This window comes from Bombina bombina, chromosome 6 (genome assembly GCF_027579735.1).
Source record: "Bombina bombina isolate aBomBom1 chromosome 6, aBomBom1.pri, whole genome shotgun sequence".
In the NCBI taxonomy this organism is placed as follows: domain Eukaryota; kingdom Metazoa; phylum Chordata; class Amphibia; order Anura; family Bombinatoridae; genus Bombina; species Bombina bombina.
Window position 1 is genome coordinate 376417515 of NC_069504.1, and position 27246 is coordinate 376444760.

The window sequence follows — 27246 nt, forward strand, 5'->3', positions numbered from 1 at the left end:
CAAGGGATATTCAGGGATTCCTGAAAGATATACGTGTTCTAATGTAACTAGCGCTAATTTTGAAAAAAAAAATGGTTTGGAAATAGCAAAGTGCTACTTGTATTTATGGCCCTATAACTTGCAGAAAAGCAAAGAACATGTAAACATTGGGTATTTCTAAACTCAGGACAAAATTTAGAAACTATTTAGCATGGGTGTTTTTTTGGTGGTTGTAAATCTGTAACAGATTTTGGGGGTCTAAGTTAGAAAAAGTGTGTTTTTTTCCATTTTTTCCTCATATTTTATAATTTTTTTATAGTAAATTATAAGATATGATAAAAATAATGGTATCTTTAGAAAGGCCATTTAATGGCGGAAAAAACAGTATATAATATGTGTGGGTACAGTAAATGAGTAAGAGGAAAATTACAAAAATGTAAAAATAGCCTTGGTCCCAAACGGACAGAAATTGGAAAAGTGCTGTGGTCATTAAGGGGTTAAACCTGAAAGATGTCTCTGAAAATGAATTAGCTGTGCTATATACTCATCGAATCATCCTCCAATTACTAATTATTAATGAGAGATATAACCCTATCAGGCTTTTCCCTTTAAGAAGAACAACACTCAGCTTTAATGAGACATAATGATAAACAGACAATCATTGTATGTTATGCAGATGTCTAAAAGGGTTTCTAGTAGCATACATAATATATGGGCACCCATATAAAGTTTATGTGTTTTATTGTTAATTGCATTTTAGCTTTTGTTCGTGTCATCCATAATACATTAAAGACTGCCGTTCTCCCTGTTTTTTTTTTTTTTTTTAAAAATTGCATCTTTTTAAATTGAAGCAAAAGGTATCTAAATTCAGTTTTAAAATGAAGATGGTTTACAAATTTCTAAATTAGCATATTAACCTTTTCATTGTAAGCCATTTAAAGACTCAGCTTTCAGTTTTGGAGGTTTGCCTCAGATATGTCAGTGTTTCTCTTCATGTTTAATATTACAGAAATAAGCTGATGCTCACATAGTCTGTGTCACTTGCAACAAGTATATATATGATTTGGTTGTTGTGTAACAGACGCTTAAACCAGTTTTGTATTTTTACAGAATGGAACATATGCTTGTTATTGTCCTGACTCGTCCTCACATAAGAACAAACAATTGAAACTGAAAAATAATCTAATGTATTTCACATATTTAACAAAACACACTGATTAAAATTAGATAAACAGTTCCTGTCAGTGAGCATTACCTAAATATTTGTTAGGGATAACTGTTAACTATTTGTATTGTACTTAAACATGAATCAAAATGAAACAGACGCTAACACATTTTTATTTATGCATTAAAAATGCATTGCAAGTGATTTGTGTTGAAAATAAATATTTTGAAAGCATTTAAATACATTAACTGTGCAACAACATATGTAATGGTTTGAAATCCAGGAGCAATCCCCTGAAAAAGCATCTTGATTGTTATTTATCGCATTTGTAGTAGCCAATTATGGACAGGGACAGTATAAACGAGGTCCTACGCATAAGCTCTGTACAACATGTAGGATTATCAGTATCCTGAAATCCATATAATACACTACAGCCTCACTGGGGGATGTGGAAAAACTACAATGTTCAGATTTCAATTACAGGAAAAGCAGGAGAACGTAGAACGAAGAACCGCCTTATCAACATAAAAAATAAGGTAAGGTGAATCACACTGCAAATCGAGAGTTACAAGACTCTCAGAGCAGAAGAGATAACATTAAGAAACAAAACCTTCCAAGATAACAACTTAATATCTATGGAATGCAATAGCTCAAACGGAGCCTGCTGCAAAACTTTAAGAACAAGGTTAAGGCTCCAAGGAGGAGCAACAGACTTAAACACAGGCCTGATTCTAACCAGAGCCTGACAAAAAAAATTGAACATCTGGCACATCTGCCAAATGTTTGAGTAACAAAATAGACAATGCAGAAATCTGACCATTCAGAGTACTGACTGACAAACCCTTCTCCAGACCTTCCTGGAGAAAGGGCAAAATCCTAGGAATCCTAACCCTAGTCCAAGAGTAGCCCTTGGATTCACACCAATAAAGGTATTTACGCCATACCTTATGGTAAATCTTACTAGAAACAGCGAGAATCATGGTCTCAATGACCGACTCAAAAACCACGCTTAGACAGAAATAAGCGTTCAATCTCCAGGCAGTCAGCTTCAGCGAAATGAGATTTGGATGAAGGAATGGACCCTGATTTAGAAGGTCCTTCCTCAGAGGCAACCTCCAAGGTGGAAGAGATGACATCTTCAGTAGGTCTGCATACCAAATCCTGCGAGGCCATGCAAGAGGTATTAGAATTATGGATGCTCACTCCTGATAGATACAAGCAATGACTCGTGGCCTTGAACTGTACCTTGGAAGCTTAGTGTTCTGCCGAGACACCATCAGATCCAACTCTGGCACCCCCCAATTGAGGGTTAACCTGGAGAACACCTCCAGATGTAGAGCCCATGCCCCGGGAAGAAAGGTCTATCTGCTCAGGGAATCCACTTACAGTTGTCCACTCCTGGAATGTGGAAGGCAGATAGACAGCAGTTGAAAGCTTCTGCCTACTGAACAATCTGAGCCACCTCCTTCATGGCTAAGGAAATCTGAGTTCCTCCCTGGTGGTTGATGTAAGCCACTGAATAGATTTTGTCCTGCTAGAACCTGATAAACCGGGCTAAGTAAAACTGAGGCCAAGTCATCAGAGCATTTGTACTCAACTCCAAGATGTTTATGGGGAAAGCAAACTCCCTGCACCTTTAACGAATTCCAGACTGCTCCCCAGCCCAGCAGGCTGGTGTCCGTGGTTACAAATACCCAGGAAGGTCTCTGAAAGAATGAGTTCTGAGACAAAAGTTCCTGAGAAAACCACCACAGGATAGAGTCTCTTAACGACTGATCTAGATCTATCCTCTGAGACAGATCCGCATAGACCCCGTTCCATTGTCTGAGCATGCATAACTGCAGAGCTCTCCAATGGAATTGATCAAAGGGAAAGAAGTCCATGGAAGTGACCTTCAGACCAAATACCTCTATACATTAAGCCACTGATGCCGAACAGTAGACTGCAGAGAGAGGCAAAAAAAAAGAATTTTGGACTTTCTGACCTTTATCAGAAATATTTTCATAGATAGGGAATCTATTATGTTTCCTAAGAAACCACCCTTGTAGCTGGAACAAGGGAACTCTTTTCCAGAAGTCTAGAAAGGCAAATCTCAGGAACTGAGATGATCCCTGTGAATGGGAACATGAAGAGACGCATCCTTCAGGTCTATGGTCAACTGACTCTCTTGGACCAAAGGAAGAATGGAACGAATGGTTTCCATTTTGAAGGATGGTACCCAGAGAAACTTGTTTAGACACTTTAGGTCTAGAATAAGTCTAGAATAGAATGAAAAGTTCCCTCTTTCTTGGTAACCACAAACAGATTTAAATAGAAAGTCTGCCCCCCATGTGATCCGATCCCGGATCGGGGGCAAACCCTTTATGCTGAATTAGACTCAGCTGCAGGTTTCTTGGATTGCTTGTACCAAGACTGATTGGGTGTCCAAGAAGACTTTGACTGTTCCTGCTTGGAAAAAGAAAACTTTTCAGGCCAATTCTTCTTGTCTTGTGGTAGAAGAGACCCTTTTCCACCCGTAATATCAGAAATTGTTTCTGCCAGACCAGGTCCAAACAAAGTCTTACCCTCGTAAGTAAGCGCCAGAAGCTTGGACTTGGAAGAAAATCGTCTGAGATCTAAGCCACAACACCCTGCGGGCTAGCACAGTAAAACCAGAAATCTTGGCTCCCACATAACAATTTTGTATCAGAAAAAAAGGAATTGGCTAGCTTGAGAGCCTAAATTCTGTCTAGGATCTCCTCCAAAGAAGACTCTACCAAAATTGGATCAGACAAGGCATTGCACCAATAAGATGTCGCACTTGAAACAGTGGCAAAACAAACTCCAGGTTGCCATTGAAGCCACTGTATCCTTGAAAGACCAGCTATCCTCTATAGGGATAGTAGGACTCTTAGCCAGCTTAGAAATGGCCCCTTCTTACTTTAGGCACCATGCGCCATGATCTTGAATGGAGCCAGTGACAGGAAACATCTTTTTAAAGACAGGAAACAGGGAAAAAAAGGTATCCCTGGCTTCTCCCAATCCTGTGAAATAATTTCGGTTGCACGGTCTGGAACAGAAAACACTTCCACAGACGAAGGAACATCATAGTGTTCAGAAGTTTACTAGACTTCATAGGGTTGACAACGACATGAGAATCGGAGTCGTCCAAAATAGCCAAATACACAAAGGTGTTCAAGCTTAAATTATACTGTCCAAATCTGAGATATCACTTCTCAGAGGCTACCGATGTATCCTCCTCATCAGACTTATGAGGAAGGGCAACCTGAGTTGCAGAAGGAGGAACAGAAACCTTACTATCTGAATGTCAAATTTTTCTCTTGCATTTTCCCTTAAACATGGAAAAAAACAGATGACGCCACAGATACCACAGAAGATACCTGAGCTGCTTGGGATGTTTGAGGAGAAAGCTGTGGCAATGCCTAAACAGCATCATCCTGAGAGACATGAGGCTCAGAAAAATAAAAAATAATTTTTCTTTAAATTTAAAGGTATCATTTAAATTGAAGAAACAAAACTGTATAGCAACACAATTTATAATTTAGGAAGAAAAAAATAGAGGGCGCCACATAGTGCAGGTCATAAAATATAGGTAAAAACAATACTGGGATCACAGGAATCCTACTCACACAGTATAAAGCACAAATGTGCAGTATTCGCAATCCGGAACCACACGTCGTCCGGTAGACCCCCGTAGGAAAGTGTCGCCAAAAGGAATTCCTCGTCTCACCAGGGAGAGTCCAGGGAAGCCCAAAAGTAGATTATTTAGGTAGCGCTTGAAGCTTTCAAAACTAGGGGAGAGTCTTGTGGAATGAGGCAGAGAGTTCCACAAGATGGGAGCCAGTCTGGAGAAGTCCTTAGTTGCTATAAGCCAAAGCATGTAACGCTGCTTTCCAATTTATAATTCAAGGCATAACAGACATATGTCCATAGGAGCAGAGCTCTAGCTCCGTGAACAAAACTCACAGAAACAAGCACAAAAAATAAAACACTTTTTAAAATTGTACTGTCACTTTAAATGATACAAAATTGCCTTAGGACATGAGAAGCAATAAATCACAGGAACAGACCCCTGTTTCAAATTATGATAAAAAAAATGCCCATACACTAAACTTTATTTATTAAGGTCCTTCCCAATAAACATGCATTTTTACTTTAAAAACTCTATAATTGTTGAACAACACAGGTCCCTATCAGACTAAAAAGACACGTGAACTTTAGCCCCTCAGATTGCTAAGTCTCTAAAACCCAGAGGCAGAAGCCAACATCGTCGCTCTGTTCTCAGACGGATAAGGAGGCGGTTTCACTTGACCGAACTCAGCAACAGGCTGAAAATGGCTCTGCTCCGTTCTTTAGTCTAATAATGAAGGCAGAGTAACATACTCATCAAAGAAATGAGGTGCACAGACAGTAACAGTGCGCTTCATCACCACAGCCAAATAAATCTTAAATGACAGACAAGCTACAGTCAACACCGCTCCGACTATGAGTGGAAGAAAAAGGAAGTCACGTGATCGGCCTGAGAAGTGAAACTGCGCAACAAAGTGCACGCTTCCAGAGCTGATAGAAAACTACCAGTACTGTCTAGAGCAGTGGTGGGCAAGAGGTAGACCACGTCACTTGGAATAAAATTAGAGGTAGCCCTTGCCCTACAAAAGTCTGCCCACCCCTGGTCTAGAGCTATGTCGCAATATAGCACAGCGATAAAAACCCTTGCAGGAACCGTGTAACAACTTCAGAAATGTTTCTCCTAAGCTATTTTAAAAGTATGTAAAAAGCCTGGCACCACCAGATTGTATTTTACAGCAAGTGATACACACTTATAAGCCCAAATTTTACAGGCGCCATATTTGCCATAACGTAACTGGTTAACCTCTTCATCATTAATAAAGAGGAAGCAGTCTCTCTCACATACCACATTAAGTGCACACTGCCATAAATAATATCCTAACTAGGATATATTATGTCCCAATAGATGTCTTGCAGAAATCCTTTAAAGTGCAAGTCTCCCAACCTAGAAGACAAAAGCACTTACCTGCAGTCTGGATGTTTGGCAGGAGGACAGCTTTCAAGGTGTGAGAGGACACAAACTCCTCACAGATACCTGTAGAAAGAAAAAGAACAGAGTAAACCTACTCTGGCTTTCTATAACATGGGCAGCAAATATGTAAGTAAAACGCAGCAAGGCCCACCTCACAAATTCCTAACTGCTTTAAAGCCACCACTACCCTACTGAAGAGATTAATGTGGACTACAGCTAGACACAAAAAATCTTGTTTGTAGCGAAAGAAATCCAATTTTCTTCAGACACCAAAACTTCACCTCTTCCATTGACAGAGGCAAAGAGAATGACTGGGGATTATGGGAAGGGGAGTGATACTTAACAGCCTTTGCTGTGGTGCTCTTTGCCTCCTCCTGCTGGTCAGGGGTGGTATTCCCACTAGTAATTGATGACATTGTGGACTCTCCATATCTTAGGAAAGAAATAGAAGACTGTCACCAGGATCAAGTTAGAAGAACGCCACCAGGCTAAAGATGGCCCACCACTGGGATGAAGATGGACCACCACTGGGATGAAGATGGACCACCACTGGAATGAAGATGGAGCGCTGCGGCCTGGATTCATCTTTGGTGAGCACCATCTTTGGGGTTTAGTGGGGGGGTTTTAGATTCCGTTTTTGTTTTTTTTGGAATGCTCATCCAAATGCCCTTTTCAGAGCAATTTTTAGAGGTTTTTTAAATAGCCTTTTTTGGGTCGGTAAGGGGTTACTACAAAAAGCTATTTTAAGGGCTATTGTTGTAGTTTATTGCTGATATAGTTTTTTTTTGGGGGGGGGGGGGTGTAATAGTAGGTTTTATTTCTGTAATGTTAGGTTATTTTATTTTCCAGGTAAGGTTAGATTTTTTTAAAGGTAAGGTTAGGTTTTTTATTTTTAAAGGTACTGTTAGATTTGTTGTTTTTTAGGTAAGGTTAGTTTTTTGGGGGGTAACTTAGTGAGTGTTAGATTAAGGGGGCTAGCTAGTTAGGGATTGTAGATGTATTGAGGGTATTTTTTATGGTGGGGGCTGTAGCAGTTTAGGGGTTAATAGAGTAGTGGGGTAGTTTGCTATGTGGAGGGGGGTGACGGTTTAAGGGTTAATAGTGTAGCAGGAATTTGTGGTGGGCCATGTGGAGGGTTAGGGGTTAATAGTGTAATGGGGACTTTGTGGTGGGTTATGAAGAGGGTTAAGGATTATTTACACTTTTCTCTCTACACTGAATATATAATGTAATTTACTTCTACTATTTAATTTCCTTCCTTCTTTTGTTATCTGTTGTTGAAGGGTTTATCTAGGTAAGCTTAGGGGCAGTAAAGCGGTAAAGCGCCTTGGTGGTAACTACTGATTGGTTGCTCAGTATATATATATATATATATATATATATATATATATATATATACCGATTGTGATTGGCTCACCCATGTGTTCAGTTAGAAACCAATAGTGCATTGCTGCTCCTTCAACAAATGATACCAAGATAATGAAGCAAATTTGATAAAAGAAGTAAGTTTGAAAGTTGTTTAACAGTGTATGTTCTACCTAAATCATGAAAAGAAAATTTATGCTTACCTGATAAATGTATCACACGAGTCCATGGATCATCTTAATTACTAATGGGATATTCACCTCCTGGTCAGCAGGAGGAGGCAAAGAGCACCACAGCAGAGCTGTTAAATAGCTCCTCCCTTCCCTCCCACTCCAGTCATTCGACCGAAGTTAGGAAGAGAAAGGAAAAGCCAAGGTGCAGAGGTGTCTGAAGTTTACAATAACCCACAACCTGTCTAAAAGAACAGGGCGGGCAGTGGACTCATCGTGTCAAAAAAGAAATACATTTATCAGGTAAGCATACATTTTCTTTTCTTTTTTAAGACACGATGAGTCCACAAATCATCTTAATTACTAATGGGATTCAATACCCAAGCTAGAGTACACAGATGATACGGGAGGGACAAGACAGGGAACTTAAACAGAAGGTCCCACTGCTTGATGAACCTTTCTCCCAAAAACAGCCTCAGCCGAGGCAAAGGTATCAAATTTGTAAAACTTTGAAAAAGTGTAAAGAGAGGACCAAGTCGCAGCCTTGCAATCTGTTCCACAGAAGCTTCATTTGTGAATGCCTATGAGGAAGCAACAGCCCTTGTGGAATGAACTGTAATTCAGTCAGGAGGCTGCTGTCCAGCAGTCTCATATGCAAAAAATGTACTATGCTCTTCAGCCAAAAGGAAAGAGAAGAAGTTGTAGCTTTCTGTCCCTTGCGTTTTCCCGAGAAAACCACAATCAAAGAAGAAGACTGATGAAAGTCCTTAGTGCAGGTAAAACTTTAAAGCACGGATCACGTCCTAATTGTGCAAAAGTCTTTCCTTCTTAAAAGAAGGATTAGGACACAAGGAAGGCACAACAATCTCCTGATTAATGTTCTGATCCGAAACAACCTTAAGAAGAAATCCTAATTTGGTACGCAAAACTACCTTATCTGCATGGAAAATAAGATAAGGAGACTCATACTGTAATGCCGAGAGTTCTGACACTCTCCGAGCAGAAGAAATAGCCACCAGAAATAAAACCTTCCAAGATAACAACTTAATATCTAAGGAATGCATAGGCTCAAACGGAGCCCCTTGAAGAACATTGAGAACTAAATTTAGACTCCATGGAGGAGTAACTGGTTTGAACACAGGCCTGATCCTGACCAAGGCCTTACAAAAAGACTGAACATCTGGGACATCCGCCAGACGTTAGCGTAATAAGATAGATAAAGCCGAGATTTGACCCTTTAGGGAACTCTTCAATAAACCTTTCTCCAAACCTTCCTGGAGAAAAGACAAAATCCTAGGAATCCAAACTCTACTCCATGAGTAGCCCTAGGATTCACACTAATAAACATATTTACGCCAAATCTTATGGTAAATCCTTCTAGTTACAGTTTTACGAGCCTAAATCATGGTCTCTATGACCAAATCAGAAAATCCCGCTTGGATAAAATCAAGCGTTCAATCTCCAAGCAGTCAGCTTCAGAGAAATTAGATTTGGGTGAAGGAAGGGCCCCTGAATCAGAAGGTCCTTCCGCAATGGAAATCTCCAAGGTGGAAGAGATGTCATCTCCACCAGATCTGCATACCAAATCCTGCGAGGCCAGGCCGGTGTTATGAGAATCACAGAGACCCTTTCCTGTTAGATTCGAGCAAGTACTCGAGAAAGAAGAGTAACCGGAGGATAACAGGTATGCTAGATTGAAGGCCCAAGGGGCCGCCAGAGCATCTATCAGTTCTGCCTGGGAGTCCCCTTGAGAATCAGGCAGGAGAACACTTCCGGATGGAGCTTCCCACTCCCCCGAATGAAAGGTCTGCCTGCTCAGGAACTCTGCTTCCCAGTTAGTTCACCTCTGAGATGTGGATCTCCAACAGGCAGCAAGAATGGGCCTCCACCCACTGAAGTATTTTAGATACCTCTGTCATCGCCAAGGAACTTCTCGTTCCTCCTGATGATTGATGTAAACCACTGACGTTATGTTGTCCGATTGCAAAACTGATAAACTGTACCGATGCTACCTGGGTCCAGGCCAGAAGAGCATTGTAGATTGCTCATAGTTCCAGAATGTTTATGGGTAGAACAGACTCTGACTGAGTCCATGTTCCCTGAGCCTTTAGAGAGCCCCAGACTGCTCCCCACCCTAGAAGGCTGGCATCTGTAGTTACAGTCACCCGAGATGGTCTGTGAAAGCAGGTTCCCTGGAAGAGATGATCCAGAGACAACCACCATTGTAGAGAGTCCATTGTCTCCTGAGAAGTATTTGAAGTCCTCATAATCTCCATTCCATTGCCCGAGCATGTTTAACTGCAGAGGTCTGAGAAGAAAACTGAGCAACCGGAATGATGACCATTGCCGCCACCAGCAGTCTGATTACCCCCATGCACTAAGCCACCGATAGCCGAGAAGTGGACTGAAGGGCTAGACATGTATCGCAACTCTTTGATTTCCTGACTACGATCAGATCGCAGGAAGGCTAACACCCAGTCCCTGTGGGATCTGGCTTGTTGAAAGGATGGCACCTGAACTAAGATGTCATCCAGATAGGACGCCACTGCAATGCCCCGTAACCGAAGCCCACCAGCAGCGAACCCAGAACCCTTGTGAAAATTCTTGGAGCTGTAGCAAGACCAAAGAGAATAACCACGAGCTGGAAGTGTTTGTCCAGAAAGGCAACCCTTAAGAAATTGTGATGATCCCTGTGAATGGGAACATGCAGGTACGCGTCCTTTAAATCCACTGTTGTCATAAATTGACCCTCTTGGATCGAATGGAAGAATGGAACGAATAGCTTCCATCTTGAAGGATGGTATTCTGAGAAATTTGATAAGTCTCTTGAGATCTAAAATTGTTCTGAAAAATTCCCTCTTTTTTGGGAACCACAAACAGATTGGAATAAAATCCCTGACCCTGTTCCTGATTCGGAACAGGAATTCACACTCCCAGGTCGGAGAGGTCTTTAATACAGAGTAAGATCGCCTCTCTTTTGTCTGATCTACAGATAAACTTGAAAGCAGAAACCTGCCTCTGGGAGAGAAACTGAACTCTAGTTTGTATCCCTGTGACACTATTTCGATTGCCCAGGGATCCTGAACATCTCGAACCCAAGCCTGAGTGAAGGAGTCTGCCCCCTACAAGATCCAGTCCCTGATCGAGGGCAGACCCTTCATGCTGTCTTCGATTCAATAGCAGGCTTCTTGGATTATTTTCCCTTATTCCAAGACTGACCGGGTCTCCAGGAGGGTTTAGAATGATCCTGCTTGGAGGAAGGAACGGAAGAATTTCTCTTGAAATTTCAAAAGGAAATTACTCTGTTGTCCCTTTTGGTTGTTTCTCTTATCCTGAGGGAGAAAATGACTCTTACCTCCCGTAATCTCAGAGATAATTTTCATCAAACCAGATCCAAACAAGGTCTTTCCCTTGTAAGGAATCGTTAAAAGCTTAGACTTAGAGGATACATCCGCAGACCAAGGTTTTACTCATAAGGCTCTGCAAGCTAGAACAGAGAAACCTGAAATCTATGCTCCCAGATTGATAACTTGAAGGGAAGCATCCGTAATAAAGGAATTAGCCCATTTAAGAGCTTTCATCCTATCCTGGATTTCATCCATGGGGGTTTCTTTCCTAATAGCATCAGCCAATATGCCGCCGCACTAGTGACCGTAGCAATGCACACAGCTGGCTGCCATTGTAAATACATTCTTTTTGATTAACCCCACTAATCTTTAGATCTCCATTTCATTCTTGAAAGCACAACTATCCTCTATGGGTATAGTAGTTCTCTTAGCTAAGATGGAAACAGCTCCTTCCCCCTTGGGGACTGTTTGCCAAGCCTCCTTACCTGCATCGGCTATGGGAAACAACTTTTTAAATATAGGAGATAGAGAAAAAAAGGGCCAGTCATACCGGAGCCCTTCAAGGTAACTAAAAACCTCCTTAGGTAGCAAACGGAGGTGATCCAGAAAACCACTTTAATATCAGACAAAAGAATTACCCAGACGAAGTCTGAGATGTTTCCCTTATCTATTACTGAAGTATCTTCCACTTTAAACTTCAGGGAATAAAACAACCTCGGCATCAAATAAAAACATTATTCCATCTGAGTCTGATAATTCTCTCTCAGAAAATCCCGAATTATCTTCCTCTTTCAGGTAACAGGGAAAAACCATTCGCAATAGCAACTATTGAATCAATCAATTTTCAATTTTCTAAATGAATGAAAATAATTCCCTTAGAAATGTTTTCTACCTCGTGGGAAAAACATATAATGTATGAAATGCAGAGCAACTCCAGGTGGAGTGTGAGAGGAAGCGCAGGGCACTGCATGTGGGCCATAAAAGTTTGTGGGACACTATAGGAGAAATTTGTGGCATAGATTGACCATTGTCAACAGACTCCTAAACAGCAAATGCCTTAGAAGGAGTAGGTTCAGATTTTAAATAGAAATAAAAAAAAAAAACAATTTCAATAAAAATGTTACTGTCTCTTTAATTTTTTTTTAAAAAGCAACTTTATTCCTTGTGTGCTCTTCCAAAGTCACAAAGAATGAATTAAACAAATAAACAGTAGAAATTCTTATAATAAAGATTATCAGATAAAAAACGTTACTGTCTCCTTAAATTTTAAACAGCAACTTTTTGTTTTTGAGTGTAGAAATAAGCCAGATTAACAAGCAAATAACGTAGTACCCACTTACACCTCAGTGAATAACTTGCTGAGGTGCCATTACTGAAATGTCATAAAGCTCATTCACATTTAACACTTCATGTTCCTTTACAGATCCGGAGCGCATTAGCTGTAGCGATATCCGGAACTGCATAAATGAAAACATTCAGTACTGTGCTAGACCTCAAACATAGCTCCACCCCTTGTGGGCGTGATATTACTCAATTCAGATTACCAAAATAATGGAGCTCAGGTTAGCATCGCGCCGCTCACAAAAGGCGCCAAACATAACCCTCCCATCGTGCGCGTTGCCACACACTATCTCCCGGTCGCCATAATATTTTTAAAGATAGGCTACCGGGAGAAAACTGAACCCTTCATAGTAAGCCTGGGGGCAAATAGAAGTACCATATCATGATGTCTTTGATGTTAGTACACCAAGCAGACACCCCTCCTGAGCCCTGTTCAGCCCAGTCCAAGGGATTAAATACTTTCCATTAAAACCCCCAGAGAAGCCACTCTCCTCAGCCCCAGTGCCTGCTAATATTATGCTGTCACAGGATCCCCTTTACATATATAAATAGGAGATATATGTCCCACTAAAGTGCCTCACTACTTCTGTCCTGAATTTCTCTTCCTTCAGACCCAGAATAAAAAAGTCAGCACTTACCTTTAAAATCTGCCCAACAGCAGGGCAGCTCAGCAGGTTTAGGAGGTTCTCTCCCTCCCATAGCCCTGTGGATAAAGATAAAGCCTGAGTTATCTTACTTAGGCCATCAGGATAAGGGCAGCATAAATATATGGGAGGTGCAGTGAGAATTATGTCCCACAAGTTCCCATTGCTCTAAAGCCACCAAAATCTCTACTGAAGAGACTGATCTGGACTACGGCTACACCCTAGAACAAAACAGCACAATCTTTTACTACTTTTAAAATAATAAACTCTTGCTAACACCTCACTTTACCTCTTCCTATCACTAACGTAGGCAAAGAGAATGACTGGAGTGGGAGGGAAGGGAGGAGCTGTTTAACAGCTCTGCTGTGGTGCTCTTTGTCTCCTCCTGCTGACCAGGAGGTGAATATCCCATTAGTAATTAAGATGATCCGTGGACTCATCGTGTCTTACAAAAGAAAGAAAATTTTTGGGTTTCATGTCCCTTTAAGTTTTAGATTATTATATGGCAGATTCCAAAACCTGTTGTCAGGGAACTCTAGCTTTAAAATTACTTAAAGATGCTGAAACGTCAGCACATCATATTTTTATTGAGACACCTGTGCTAATAAATTTTAAAATTTTGGGGTCTTAAAGGGACATGAAACCCAATTTTTTTCTTTCATGATACAATTTTAAAAAAAACTCTCCATTTTACTTCTATTATCAAATGTGCTTTGTTCTCATGTTATTCTTTATTGAAGTGATAGCTAGATAGGTAGCGTGCACATGTCTGGAGAACAACATGACAGGAAATAGTGCTGCCATCTAGTGCTCTTACTAATGTTTAACATTGTTGCAAAACTGCTGCCATATAGTGCTGTATAGACACACTCCTGGACTTACCTTCCTGCTCATCAACAAAAGATAACAAGAAAAAAAAGAAAATTTGATGATAGAAGTACATTGGAAAGTTGGTTAAAATGATATGTTCTATTCGAATCATGAAAGAAAAAATTGGGGTTTTATATCCTTTTGATGATCCATGTGCAAATGTTTAAAACCCGTTGGCATATATTACACATATTATATTACTCAATATGATTATTACCAATTCCCTTTATATTTATCATAGCAGTTTTAATACCCTAGATAGAATAATGAATTAATTCTGTGCAACATCTGGTTTAGTAGACATAAGCATAAAGCTAAGCAAACATTAAGGGCCAGATTACAAGTTCACTCGAGCGCTAACAGCGCTAAGTAAGCTTTTTGCGGGCGTCGGGTAGCAATCGTATTACAAGCTGAAAAAGGTGCTAAAAAGACTAAGAATATCGTGCATGCTGGTGATGGTGAAAAGATGCTGCTTTATCATTGTGGTACTTTCAATCTGAGGAATTCTAGAGTATGGCACAACCGCCATTTTGTATTTGACAGCCAGGTGATCAATTCCAAATTAATTGTTAGATACCAAGACATTCTTTAATGTGTTACACTGTGCAAATAATCATGGTAAATAGCATGCTTGGGTAGTTATAATCTATGTATTAAAGGGACATGCCACCCACATTTTTTCTTTTATGATTTAGAAAGAGAATGCAATTTTAAACATCTTTCTAATTTACTTATATTTTCTAATTTGTTTTATTCTCTTGATATTCTTTGATGAAAAGCATATCTAGATATGCTCACTAGCTGCCGATTGGCTCACCATGTGCATTGCTTTTTCTTCAAATAAGGATATTTAAAAAATGAAGCAAAATAAATTATGGAAGTAAATTGTAATGTTGTTTAAATTTCTATTCTCTAATGAAAGAAAGATTTTGGGTTTAGTGGCCCTTTAACAAGCTATTGCAATTCTTTATGTATTATATCTTGAATGAATTATGCCTGACAACTCATAACAAATTAAAAATTAAATATCTTCTTGTATTTATTTCACAAAGCAGTGATGTTATATAGGCAAAAAAGTCACAGCCACTAAAATGTCTGCAAATTATTACCATGTTAAATGTATTTTTCTCCAATAACATTGAGCGATACTTTGTCACCCCACAGCAACATTGGTGGAGGGAGCAACTTATGAAAACCCCTTGATTGCCAGTATCAGGTTAACTCTTTAAATGTAAGCCTTCCCTTAACCGTAGACACCTTTCCTAGGCTTAATAAAAAAGCCTAACACAAGCTCTAAATGAAAGATTGTAAGACTAACCCTAAACCCTAAGGGGTAGATTTATGTAGCTGAAACATAAGGTAAGAAGCAGTGGTTTTAAAGGGACACTAAACCCAATTTTTTTTTCTTTCATGATTTAGATAGAGCATGCAATTTTAAGCAACTTTCTAATTTACTCCTATTATCATTTTTTCTTCGTTCTCTTGCAGGAATGTGATGCATAGGAGTCGTCCCATTTTTGGTTGAGAACCTGGGTTATGCTTGCTTATTGGAGGGTAAATGTAAGCCTCCAATAAGCAAGCGCTATCCATGGTGCTGAACCTAAAATGGTCTGGCTGCTAAGATTTACATTTCTGTTTTTAAAATAAAGATAGCAAGAGAATTAAAGGGCCATAATACCCAAATGTTTAAACACTTGAAAGTGATGCAGCATAGCTGTAAAAAGCTGTCTAGAAAATATCTCCTGAACATCTCTATGTAAAAAAGAAAGATATTTTACCTCAAAAGTTCCTCAGTAGCCACCTCCCATTGTAAAGGATTTCTAAGCAGCATTTTAGTGTTTTGTCCTAGGACAGCAGAAGGGATGAGCATTGTGCACTCTCATATTATTTCACCAATCAGGTAAAGGAAGTTTACTATGAAATCTCATGAGAGTTAAGTCAAATCTCATGAGATCACAGTAAAAGAGTTCATGACCTCAGCACTGCTGATGCTGATTGGCTGCTGTTCATTTCTTCATTTTTTTTAATTTTTTTTACCTGCAGCTGGGAGCAGCTGAGTATAACTTTTTACACAGAACTTACTCTGCTGAGCTGAGGAGATTGTGAGGTAAAATATCTTCCTTTTTTACATCGAGATGCTCAGGTGATATTTTCCTGTCAGCTTTTTACAGTTATACTGCATCAGTTTCAAGTGATTTAGCATATGAGTATTATGTCCCTTTAAGAAAATTGATAATAGGAGTAAATTAGAAAGTTGCTTAAAATTGCATGCCCTATCTAAATCATGAAAGAAAAAAATTGGGTTCAGTGTCCCTTTAAGACCGCTCCTCCTTAACTCATCCGCCACCTCTGAGGCGGCAGACAGCAATCATCCTGATCAGATACGATCAAGATGATTGACACCCCCTGCTAGCAGGGGGCGGCATTGCACAAGCATTTTACAAGGAATGCTTGTGCAATGATAGATGCTGACAGTGTATGCTACAGTGGATCATGTCCACCTGCATCTTAATAAATCGGGCCCTAAGAGGCAATGCTCTTGTAGATGGGGTATTCTCATCATGGTATTGTGGTTACCACCATAAGGTTGCATACGGGACATCGGTGGTGTAATTTGTTGAAAGGAACACTTAGGTTGACGGTATTGTGGCAAATTTGAAAGGACACCAACGAAACACCATTTTTTCTTTATGTCAACCAAAAAATATAACAATCCTCTGCACATAATTTTTTTTTTTTTTTTTAAATTTACCATAAAATATTTGTAACATTAATAAGGGAAAATACCTTACCTTCAATGCCATATGTTTGTCTTTGAGACATAATGTTCATTTGTTGTGTTTCTCTAACACTGTTCAGTGATACTAAATGATTGATAGCCTCACCGTCTCTTTGTGCCCTCTCGTAGTGTACTGGGTTATGCTGTGTGCCAGATTTCTCTTTTGCAGATTCCTTCTGTGTGGGGATTAAATATTTCCATTAAAGTCTATAAACAGACATTTAAAGCTGATAGTTTGAAAATAACCTTCTGTCTACCTTTTTCTAAATTACAGATCTCTAATCTCATTTCCTCCAAATTTATTCAAGATCTTACTTAAGAAAAAGAAGTTTTAAAATATTGTAAGGAATAGACTGAACCATCTGGCCAGTAATAAATATACTTATATCCTTCCATGTCTTCTAACAATTCTGGGGCTCACAAGAGCATATATAAGTGAGCTCTCATTGGTCTAGATTCACAGAAGCTTTTAATAGTGTTGCAGCGTGGTTAGTGAACAAATATCAAAAACATAAAATTTATATGTGATAACTAGTTTGTGTGATGATAAGATGATAAGATTGTGGGAATCAATGTAAATAATAAAAAGAAAACTGAGGTATTGTACAAAATGTGACAATTTATATTGTAAAAATGTAGCGAATACAAGTTGTAACAAATACAAGTAGGATAGGATCAAATACAATATGGTTTATATTTAAATGTAAATACAATATGGTTTATATTTAAAATAGGCAGATTAAAAAGACATTAAATACATATTTGCACAATATATATGTTATATGTGTATCGCACTGCAGTGGATAAAAATAAAGATCTAGTAAAATTGTATAAAACAACCTAAGATAGGGTAATTTTTGATAAAAGCGATTGATTGTCAAAAAGTGCCTTGTAACACCTTTTAAAAGTACCTTAGAAAGTAGTGGTTCTCAAAACTACTTAGTTGTTTGGTGGGATCCGTTGGAAGACAATCATATGGATATGCTATTAGTAATAGCTAAAAAAGAACTTAGAAGTTTTTTATCCACTGCAGTGCGATACACATATAACATATATATTGTGCAAATATGTATTTAATGTCTTTTTAATCTGCCTATTTTAAATATAAACCATATTGTATTTAAATTTAAATATAAACCATATTGTATTTGATCCTATCCTACTTGTATTTGTTACAACTTGTATTCGCTACATTTTTACAATATAAATTGTCACATTTTGTACAATACCTCAGTTTTCTTTTTATTATTTACATTGATTCCCACAATCTTATCATCTTATCATCACACAAACTAGTTATCACATATAAATTTTATGTTTTTGATATTTGTTCACCAACCACACTGCAACACTATTAAAAGCACTTTGCTATTATTTTTCAATTAATTGAAACCTAGCTCCCCTTCACTTGTCCGTTCTAACTTTTATATCGATAACTATTTGGAGGAATTGTTATCATTTAGAAGGGTTGTAGAGCATAATTTTTAACCACTCAAAAATTATTTTGTTCACTAATATCTAACTAGTTTCAAGGTGCACTCGCTCCATCCTGCTTTTAAAATCTAGATTCACAGAAGGTCATGAGTTGACAAGAGCATAGCTAAGTGGGTGGGTTTTTGGATTAAAAGGGCACTTTTCATTTTGGCGCAATCAAAATATCTATTTTTAAGCTATTTTTCTGAATTCGGCTCTCCCAATAAAACTTCTATTTTTAACATGGAGGCAAAAAGTTCTTGTCAATCAATACATTTTCCTGATACTTTTCAACAGTTTTTTTAGATGATTTTACACTTAGCAAATTTGACAACTGAAGGCACTTGATAACACCACAAAATGGCCTTTTTGGCAACTTTGCAAATATTCCAAGACAATTTGCAATCATTATATTATGTTGCACTTGTACAAGACACTTTGAAATAACCACAGGTGACATTTTAGAGGTGTATTTGCATACATGGGGGCCGATTTATCACGGCCCGAATGGGGCCGTATACCTGTTTCCGCACGAGCCTTCAGGCTCCCCGGAAACAGGAGTTAAGAAGCAGCGGCCTTAAGACCCCTGCTGCTTAACTCGTACGCCTCTTCTGAGGCAGCAGACATCAATCCGGCCGATCTCATACGATCGGGTTGATCGACACCCCCTGCTAGGGGCCGATTGGCCGTGACTCTACAGGGGGCGGCATTGCACAAACAGTTCACCAGAAGTGCTTGTGCAATGATAAATGACGACAGCATATGCTGTCAACATTTATTGATGTCCAGCGGACATGATTCGCTACAGCGGATCATGTCCGCCAGACCCTTGATAAATCGTCCCCATGGTCCTGATTCATTAAAGCTCTATTCATTGCTTTTGTATAGCCTGTCTGTAGTGATCCTCCAACACTGCAAGATTCATCACAAGATTCTAAAAAGGCAGCTTTTGCTATACTTCTACAAGGGGTGTTTCCTGCAATATAGCACTACATGACATGAGAGTTTTGCTGCCTTTACATGTTATGCTTTGTATTTTATATTAATTTAGACTTCAGATTTTGTCCTTTAAGTTTTATTACATTTAAACTTTGCACTTTCTACTTTGTATTTTAATGCATATAGATTTTCTATACAGCAGTATATTTAGGATTGTGATTTTACAAATTCTGATTATGCTTTGACAGTTTTTGTGTAACTTTGAAACTGACAGCTTTAGTTTCTCAGAGAGCTTCATTACTTTCTATTGGCACAATTAGCAAAGATTCTCTAGTTTCGTGAGATATTATAGTGCAGACTTCACAGGGACTGAACCTACTGAATTATATAAGAAAAAAGGCAGAACATGGAAGTCCCAGAGAGTGCCAGATCTGTCAATGATAGTGCAAGTGTTCACTTTTAGAGATTACTCCAGGACATTTGTTAGGGTTGTGATGTGACTTTTCCAGCAGATCACCTTAGGTGTACAGGATATTACATACTTAGCACATACACATATGTATATGAATGTATATAAATGTAAATATGTGCCCTGTCCACTGTAGACACCTATGCAATAGTGATGAATAGAGCTTTAATTAATCAATACCATGGGGCCTATCTATTAAGCTCCAAATGGAGCTTGATGCCCCATGTTTCTGGCGAGCCTGCAAGACCGCTGCTCCATAACCCTGTCCGCCTGCTCTGAGCAGACGGACAGACATCGCCGGAATTCAACCCGATCGAGTACAATCGGGTTGATTGACAACCCCCTGCTGGTGGTCGCGAGTCTGCAGGTGGCGGCGTTGGTGCAATGCTGAAAACGGAGAGCGTATTGCTCTCCGTATTCAGCGAGGTCTGGCAGACCTGATCCGCACTGTCGGATCAGGTCCGCCAGACTTTGTTAAATAGGGGCCCGTGTATGTAAATACACCTCTACAATGTCTCCTGGGGCCATTTCAGAGAGTTTTGTTCATGTGCAAGATAATATACGGTTTCCAAATAGTCTTAAAATAGTTGTCAAAGTCAAAACTGAACTCAAAAAGGTGCTGTAAAGTCTAAAAAATAGAACTTTTTAGCCCTATAGCAAAAATAGGGCTTTAAGCGAGGATCTGAAACACATTTGCAGGTGCAGGAAGGAGACACTCTATTGTGTTGAATTGAAAAGAGTCCATTTTGACCAGAAAATAGAAACTCTTTGGGCCAGATTACAAGTGGAGCGCTAAATATCACTTCTGTGAATGTGCACTGGTATTACAAGCTGTCATCAATGTGAATGTGAGCTTGCATTTGCATTGCTGGTTAAGCATTGCACTCACGAAGTACACTTCCATAGGTTCCAATGGGAGCCTCGTTCTCATGCCTTCAGACACGGCATGAGAACTAGCGCAGCGAAGGGGGTAAGTCGTGCAGCAATGGCAGAAAATTGTAAATATATATGTATATGATTATATACATATATATGTATGTGTTACTATGTGTATATACACATTGTAACACATAAATACAGTATGTATGTATATAAGCATATACATATACTGTATATTTACTTGGAACACACAGTGTTTTCAGTGTCATTTTTTTTTTCTAACACCCCATACCCGCAAACTATAACCCCCAAAAACTGCCTGGTGCAGTTATTTTATTAAAAAATAAAAATGCTGAATTTTTAATTTTTTTAATAAAATACACACCACTGTATTTTGGGGGGGCAGGCACATTTATAAAATTAACCAGAGATCTAATCTATGGTTAATTTTATAAGCTGCGAGCTTGCGGTAGCAATAACCAGCCACGGAGCAGATACCCAATAGATTGTTATTGACCTCTTTGTTAATAAAGGTTCCTGGCATTAACATTAATTGTTGCAGGAGATGCGAAATACATGATATCTAAAATATCAAAAGTGAACCGCTAGCAGTGTGTAAACAAAAATAATAAGTGCAACCCTTAGGAAACACACAAAATGGTTTACGTAATGTTTGTGATTGCATGTCTGCTTTGTTATGGTAAAGTAGTCTCACTGGATAGAACAAAAGGTGCTTTGAGGTGCTGAGTATGGGCCTTCTATAGCGTTCTGGATATGTGGTCAAAAATTTTCCCCTACACCTTGGCCCAGCATGCACAATTCATAAAGATTCTACTGCCCTGTGAAGTATTTCATCTAGCAGTCATGTCTCACTATTTTTATTATTTTTATCTCTTTTTTTTTTTTAATTATTTCCCTTTATCAGATTTCTTTGCTTTTTTTTGGTTTTGGATGTTTTAGAGGGGACATTTTTATGGAGAGAATTTTTATTTCATTTTAATTTGTTTATTCGGTAAGGTTTTTATTAAGCTGTTTTTGTTAAGCTGATAACCTTCATAGAACATGTTCTATGCTCCAAAAAGTTATGAGATAGATGGGGCTCCATTGTTTACTATGTTGCGGAGCGTTTTTAGGTTATAAAATCTAGGCCTTTGGTAGCAATTGAAATTCACAGTTAGTAAATCATCATTTAAATGGTATTGCAAGCAATTTTTTTGACAATATATGTAACACAATGTAACAAGGCTTTATTAGCAGTACTCCATGTACATCATATTTAAGTTTTAATAAAAATATTTCCTTGCCTGTCTTTGTTTTCTAAGTTTTCTCACCTTTGTTTGATGCTTAGCATGGTTCCCTCCATCAAGTCTCTCATTGTTTAATTCTGCAGATAAAAGTAAAGATCATCCCACGTTTTTATATTAAGTACAATATTACAGTGCAAGAAGAAAACATGGTAGAACATGCAAATATAATTCTTAGTCTTTAAAGGGACATTGTAGCCAAAAAAAACTGATACTGTTGATATATTGGTACGGAATCCTTTGAGTGATTACAAGGTATCCAGATTGTGCATCCCATGTTGGCTGCTAATATGGACATAATGTTGCATTCGAAAGGGAAGGTAAGATTCTGATGTTTATTATTATGGGGAAGTTATGAATTAATAACCCACTCGATAAACACATAATAATTTCATTTTAACTTCCATGCATCTATTATTCAGTCTTCATTTAAATAAACAGACAATGGGGTATATTTATCATAGTGCAAGCGGACATGATACAGTGTAGCATATCATGTCCGCTGCACATTGATAAATGACGACAGCATACGCTGTCTGCATTTATCATTGCACTGCAGTTCTTGTGAACTGCTGGTGCAATGCCGCCCCTGCAGATTCACGGCCAATCATCCGCTAGCAGGGGGTGTCAATCAACCCGATCGTATTCGATCGGGTTGATTTTTGTCCGTGGCCTCAGAGCAGGCGGACAAGTTATGGAGCAGTGGTCTTTAGACCGCTGCTTCATAACTTCTGTTTCCGGCGAGCCTTCAGAATTATTCTAACTGCTGGTTTAAATGGCAAAGTCAATTGTAGAGAAAGTGAATTGTTAAAAAAAAAGGGTGACCTTAAGGCTTATATTGTGGTGGTGTCCCATGGGATCTGATAGGTGTTTGTGCTGAAAGGACATGGAAGGGGACCCTTCACAGAAAAAAGGCACTGAGGGTTTCTTGAAGAAGGATCATTGGGGTTTCACCTGGGGACTTTGGACAGTGACCCATTAGTTGCTGAGGGGTTCTTGTTTTGGTGGAGCATGAAGGGGAAATCCTTGGCTGTTTGGGAGTTTGCCTTTGGGATAATGGATTGGGGTCCCTTGGTTATTCGGACGGTCATTTTTGGTGCTTGAGGGTCCTTTAGACACTTGGAGGCACATGCTATTTTTGGTATAGGCCAATCGTGTAAATATCAGAAGAGAGAGAACAGCACTCCTGTGATAGAACAAAAGCTAGAATAACTTCCATGCCTTTTCATTTCTATTGCAACTCAAGGTGTGCATTCTTTTAGCACACTATGCCTTTTCACAGAGAAAAAATATCCTGTAGCATATCAGTCTGACCCTGCCCATTGACAGTCCAGCACCAAAATACCAGGCAATTCCTCTCTGAACAAGAGAAACAACAACCCCAGACGATAGTTTCGGCCTTCTGTGGGCCTCGTCAGTGAGGTGCAGTTGTATCTCTAAGGGCATGTGTGCAAGGAGTCCACGTCTGGTTTCCCCCATTACTCTTAGGGAGACCCAAGAGTAATTTGCATAAATATCAGAAGAAAGAGAACAGCACTCCTGAGATAGAACAAAAGCTAGAATAACTTCCATGCCTGATCATTTCTATTGCAAGTCAGGGTGCGCGTTCTTTTAACACACTATCCCTTTTCACAGAGAAAAAATATCCTGTAGAGAGATACAACTGCACCTCACTGATGAGGTCCACAGAAGGCCGAAATGATTGTTTGGGGTTGCTGTTTCTCTTGTTCAGAGAAGAATTGCCTGATATTTCGACGCTGGACTGTCAATGGGCAGGGTCAGACTGATATGCTACAGGATATTTTTTCTCTGTGAAAAGGCTTGCACCTAGATTTAGAGTTCTGCGTTAGCCGTCAAAAGCAGTGTTAAGGGGTCCTAATGCTGCTTTTGGCCGCCCGCTGGTATTTAGAGTCGGCCAGGTAAAGGTGTACCGCTCACTTTCAAGCCGCGACTTTTCCATACCGCAGATCCCCTTACGCCAATTGCGTATCCTATCTTTTCAATGGGATCTTCCTAACGCTGGTATTTAGAGACTTGGCTGAAGTGAGCGGTACACCCTCTACTGACAAGACTCCTAACGCCCATGGAAAGGCTGTAGTTAAGAGCTTTATGGGCTAAACCCGGTATATAATGCTCTTAACTACAGTGCTCTAAAGTACACTAACACCCATAAACTACCTATGTACCCCTAAACCGAGGTCCCCCCACATCGCCGCCACTATAATAAATATTTTTAACCCCTAATCTGCTGACCGCACATCGCTGCCACCTACATTATCCCTATGAACCCCTAATCTGCTGCCCCTAACATCGCCGACACCTACATTATATTTATTAACCCCTAATCTGCCCCCCCCCCAACGTCCCCGCCACCTAACTTCAAGTATTAACTCCTAATCTGCTGATCGGACCTCGCCGCTACTATAATAAATGTATTAACCCCTAAAGCTAAATCTAACCCTAACACCCCCCTAAATTAAATATAATTTTAATCTAACAAAATAAATTAACTCTTATTAACTAAAGTATTCATATTTAAAACTAAATACTTACCTGTAAAATAAACCCTAACATAGCTACAATATAACGAATAATTATATTGTAGCTAGTTTAGGATTTATATTTATTTTACAGGCAACTTTGTATTTATTTTAACTAGGTACAATAGCTATTAAATAGTTATTAACTATTTAATAGTTACCTAGTTAAAATAATTTCAAAATTACCTGTAAAATAAATCCGAACCTAAGTTACAATTAAACCTAACACTACACTATCATTAAATTAATTAAATAAATTAGCTACCAATACCTACAATTAAATACAATTAAATAAACTAAACTAAATTACAAAAAAAACAAAACACTAAATTACAGAAAAAAAAATATTACAAGAATTTTAAACTAATTACACCTAATCTAAGCCCCCTAATAAAATAATAATAAAAAAAATAATAATAAAAGTCCCTACCCTATTCTACATTACAAAGTAATCAGCTCTTTTACCAGCCCTTAAAAGGGCTTTTGCGGGGCATGCCCCAAAGTAATCACCCCCCCCAACATTAAAATCCACCACCCACATATCCCTACTCTGATCGGAACAGCCAATAGAATGCAAGCTCAATCTGATTGGCTGATTGGATCCTATCAGCCAATCGGAATTCGAGGGACGCCATCTTGGATGATGTCATTTAAAGGAACCTTCATTTGGCGAGTAGGCGTCGGTTGAAGAGGATGGATCCGCGTCGGCTGGGAAGAAGATGGCTCCGCTCTGCTCCGGATGGATGAAGATAGAAGATGCCGCATGGATGAAGATGTCTGCCGGTCCGGATGTCCTCTTCTGCCTGGATAGGATGAAGACTTCTGCCAGTCTGGATGTCCTCTTCTGCCCCATCGGATGAAGACTTCGGCCCGGCTGGGTGAAGACGACTCCAGGTAGGGAGATCTTCAGGGGGGTAGTGTTAGGTTTATTTAAGGAGGGTTTGGGTGGGTTAGAGTAGGGGTATGTGGGTGGTGGGTTTTAATGTTGGGGGGGTTGTATTTTTTTTACAGGCAAAATAGCTGATTACTTTGGGGCATGCCCTGCAAAAAGCCCTTTTAAGGGCTGGTAAAAGAGCTGATTACGTTGTAATGTAGAATAGGGTAGGGACTTTTATTATTTTAGTTTTTTTTATTTTATTAGGGGGCTTAGATTAGGTGTAATTAGTTTAAAATTCTTGTAATATTTTTTTATTTTCTGTAATTTAGAGTTTGTTTGTTTTTTTAATTTAGTTTAGTTTATTTAATTGTATTTAATTGTAGGTATTGGTAGCTAATTTATTTAATTAATTTAATGATAGTGTAGTGTTAGGTTTAATTGTAACTTAGGTTAGGATTTATTTTACAGGTAATTTTGTAATTATTTTAACTAGGTAGCTATTAAATAGTTAATAACTATTTAATAGCTATTGTACCTAGTTAAAATATATACAAAGTTGCCTGTAAAGTAAATATAAATCCTAAACTAGCTACAATATAATTATTCGTTATATTGTAGCTATATTAGGGTTTATTTTACAGGTAAGTATTTCGTTTTAAATAGGAATACTTTAGTTAATAAGAGTTAATTTATTTCGTTAGATTAAAATTATATTTAATTTAGGGGGGTGTTAGGGTTAGACTTAGCTTTAGGGGTTAATACATTTATTATAGTAGCGGCGAGGTCCGGTCGGCAGATTAGGGGTTAATACTTGTAGTTAGGTGGCGGCGACGTTGGGGAGGGCAGATTAGTGGTTAATAAATATTATGTAGGTGTCTGCGATGTTGAGGGCAGCAGAGTAGGGGTTTATAGGGATAATGTAGGTGGTGGCGGTGTCCGGAGCAGCAGATTAGGGGTTAATTGTGTAATGCAGGTCTCAGCGATAGCGGGGTCGGCAGATTAGGGGTTAATAAGTGTAAGGTTAGGGGTGTTTAGACTCGGGGTTCATGTTAGGGTGTTAGGTGCAGACTTAGAAAGTGTTTCCCCATAGGAAACAATGGGGCTGCGTTGGGAGCTTAACGCTGATTTTTTGCAGGTGTTAGGTTTTTTTTCAGCCCAAACTGCCCCATTTTTTCCTATGGGGGAATCGTGCACGAGCACGTTTTGCCAGCTTACCGCTACCGTAAGCAATGCTAGTATTGAGGGTTGAAGTGGCTGTAAATTCGGCTCAACGCTCCCTTTTTGCAGCCCTTTAGACAACTCTAAATACTAGCGTTGTTTGGAAGCAGCGGTAGGAAAAAAAGCTGCGTTAGCTACGCGGTCTTTACCGACAAAACTCTAAATCTAGCCGATAGTGTGCTAAAAGAGCGTGCACCCTGAGTTGCAATGGAAATGAACAGGTATAGAAGTTATTCTAGCTTTTGTTCTATCTCAGGAGTGCTGCTCTCTCTCTTCTGATATTTATGCAAATTACTCTTGGGTCTCCCTAAGAGTAATGGGGGAAACCAGACGTGGACTCCATGCACACTTGCCCTTAGAGATACAACTGCACCTCACTGACGAGGCCCACAGAAGGTCGAAACGATCGTCTGGGGTTGTTGTTTCTCTTGTTCAGAGAGGAATTGCCTAGTATTTCGGTGCTGGACTGTCATTGGGCCGGGTCAGACTGATATGCTACAGGATATTTTTTCTCTGTGAAAAGGCATAGTGTGCTAAAAGAGCGTTTACCCTGAGTTGCAATGGAAATGAACAGGCATGGAAGTTGTTCTAGCTATTGTTCTATCTCAGGAGTGCTGCTCTCTCTCGTCTGACAATCGTGTAAATATAACTTACCATTGACTGTTTCCAAAATCAGTTTCTGTCCTGCCACCTCATTAACAGATATCCTTTGGTCTACAGCTTGTGACTCTCCGATCTGTGTAAGCAAAGAGACATAATATTCTAAAAATAGTATAATTAATCATATAATAAACATGCCAGGGAAGTTAAAAACCAAAATGATATTCAAGACATTCTTAAATAACT

At 39.1% G+C, this 27246-nt stretch overlaps 1 protein-coding gene across 2 annotated transcripts in view; it reads right to left on the minus strand.

Annotated features, from left to right (window-relative positions):
* The window catches only part of RGS14 (regulator of G protein signaling 14), a 239796-nt gene that overhangs the window by 61491 nt on the left and 151059 nt on the right, over window positions 1-27246 (minus strand). The window contains exons 12-14 of one of the 2 annotated variants that reach the window (XM_053717075.1): window positions 27055-27136; window positions 21793-21845; window positions 16808-16877 (exon numbers count right to left, since the gene is read on the minus strand). In XM_053717075.1, coding sequence (XP_053573050.1) covers window positions 16808-16877; window positions 21793-21845; window positions 27055-27136 — 205 coding nt within the window. Of the gene's footprint in view, window positions 1-16714; window positions 16878-21792; window positions 21846-27054; window positions 27137-27246 lie in introns of both variants that reach the window. The other variant, XM_053717074.1, reaches the window with a different exon arrangement.